Source organism: Corvus brachyrhynchos, unplaced genomic scaffold (assembly GCF_000691975.1).
Source record: "Corvus brachyrhynchos isolate BGI_N302 unplaced genomic scaffold, ASM69197v1 scaffold56, whole genome shotgun sequence".
Taxonomy (NCBI): domain Eukaryota; kingdom Metazoa; phylum Chordata; class Aves; order Passeriformes; family Corvidae; genus Corvus; species Corvus brachyrhynchos.
The window spans coordinates 5,688,408-5,689,396 of record NW_008238664.1 but is presented as its reverse complement, the minus strand read 5'-3'; the positions used below and the strand labels follow the sequence as shown (position 1 = coordinate 5,689,396).

The window sequence follows — 989 nt, the reverse complement described above, 5'->3', positions numbered from 1 at the left end:
ATGTATCATTCCTGCTGCCTCCAGTTTCCTTTCTCTGGCAGATGCACTTAGGAATGATGTAGTATGAAATGAGTATCTCCTAGCTAAAATAAGTTGTATCAAAGCTCTGCTACTTATAAAGTAATGTTTTCCTTTAAAGAGTATTCTAAAAGAATACAAGAGTATCCGTTGTGGTAATAGTATCTTTGTTCTTGCACCCTGATTTTGGTATGTGTTTTTTAGTTACAGGAATGGTACAGAGTAACCATCATACACTATTTCTGAAATCATGAACCATTTTTGCAGTCATTTGTAAGGATACGTTCTGTTTTGAGGAAAGTGGTGCTGCAGTTAGTTCTGTCATTATAATGAGCCCTGAGTGAGGAGCCTTGGGAAGATTGTTAATTCCTCTTTCGCTGGGGCTGTAGATTTAATACACTTGAGGAAAAAATTACTAAGGGGAAGCAAACGTCCTCCTCACCAGCCCTTTCTTGGTTTGATTGAGGAATTCATTGGTCTGCCTGTTGGTCTGTACATGCTGTAGAGGCATCTGAAACAGCAGTAACACTATCTAAAAAGTGTGTGTGTGTATGCAGTGGGAATTCTTATTGTGCCCTTTTCCAGGGCAATTGCTGGTTTTAGCCCCAGAGAAATTGATATTTTAGCATAAAAAATATGAAGGGACATGGAATAATAACCTGTTCAAGTTCTAACGATGTTGCAAGTCCCAAAACTACTGCAAAAAACTATGCTAGAGTGCATGTTTTGGTGAATCCAGTCAGGGTTGAGTAGACATGAATGACTGATTGCCATGGGAAAGAAGTAGCAAATGGCTCCTAAAACAAAGAGCCTTTTAGGGTGTGAAATTTAAGAACTGGTAGAACCAGCTGGTTATGCTTACATGTGTTTTGTATTGAAATACATTGTGTGATATGCTAGACATGTATAGGAGCTCTTGGTATTCCATTGTGACAGGCACAGAAAATTGCAGAACATCGACGAAAATATGA

At 38.6% G+C, this 989-nt stretch overlaps 1 protein-coding gene across 1 annotated transcript in view; it reads left to right on the top strand.

Moving 5' to 3' along the window:
* The window catches only part of ST13 (suppression of tumorigenicity 13 (colon carcinoma) (Hsp70 interacting protein)), a 21,100-nt gene that overhangs the window by 8,688 nt on the left and 11,423 nt on the right, over positions 1–989 (top strand). The window contains exon 8 of the mRNA XM_017737737.1: positions 955–985. Within this exon, the coding sequence (XP_017593226.1) occupies positions 955–985 (31 nt within the window). The remainder of the gene's footprint in view (positions 1–954; positions 986–989) is intronic.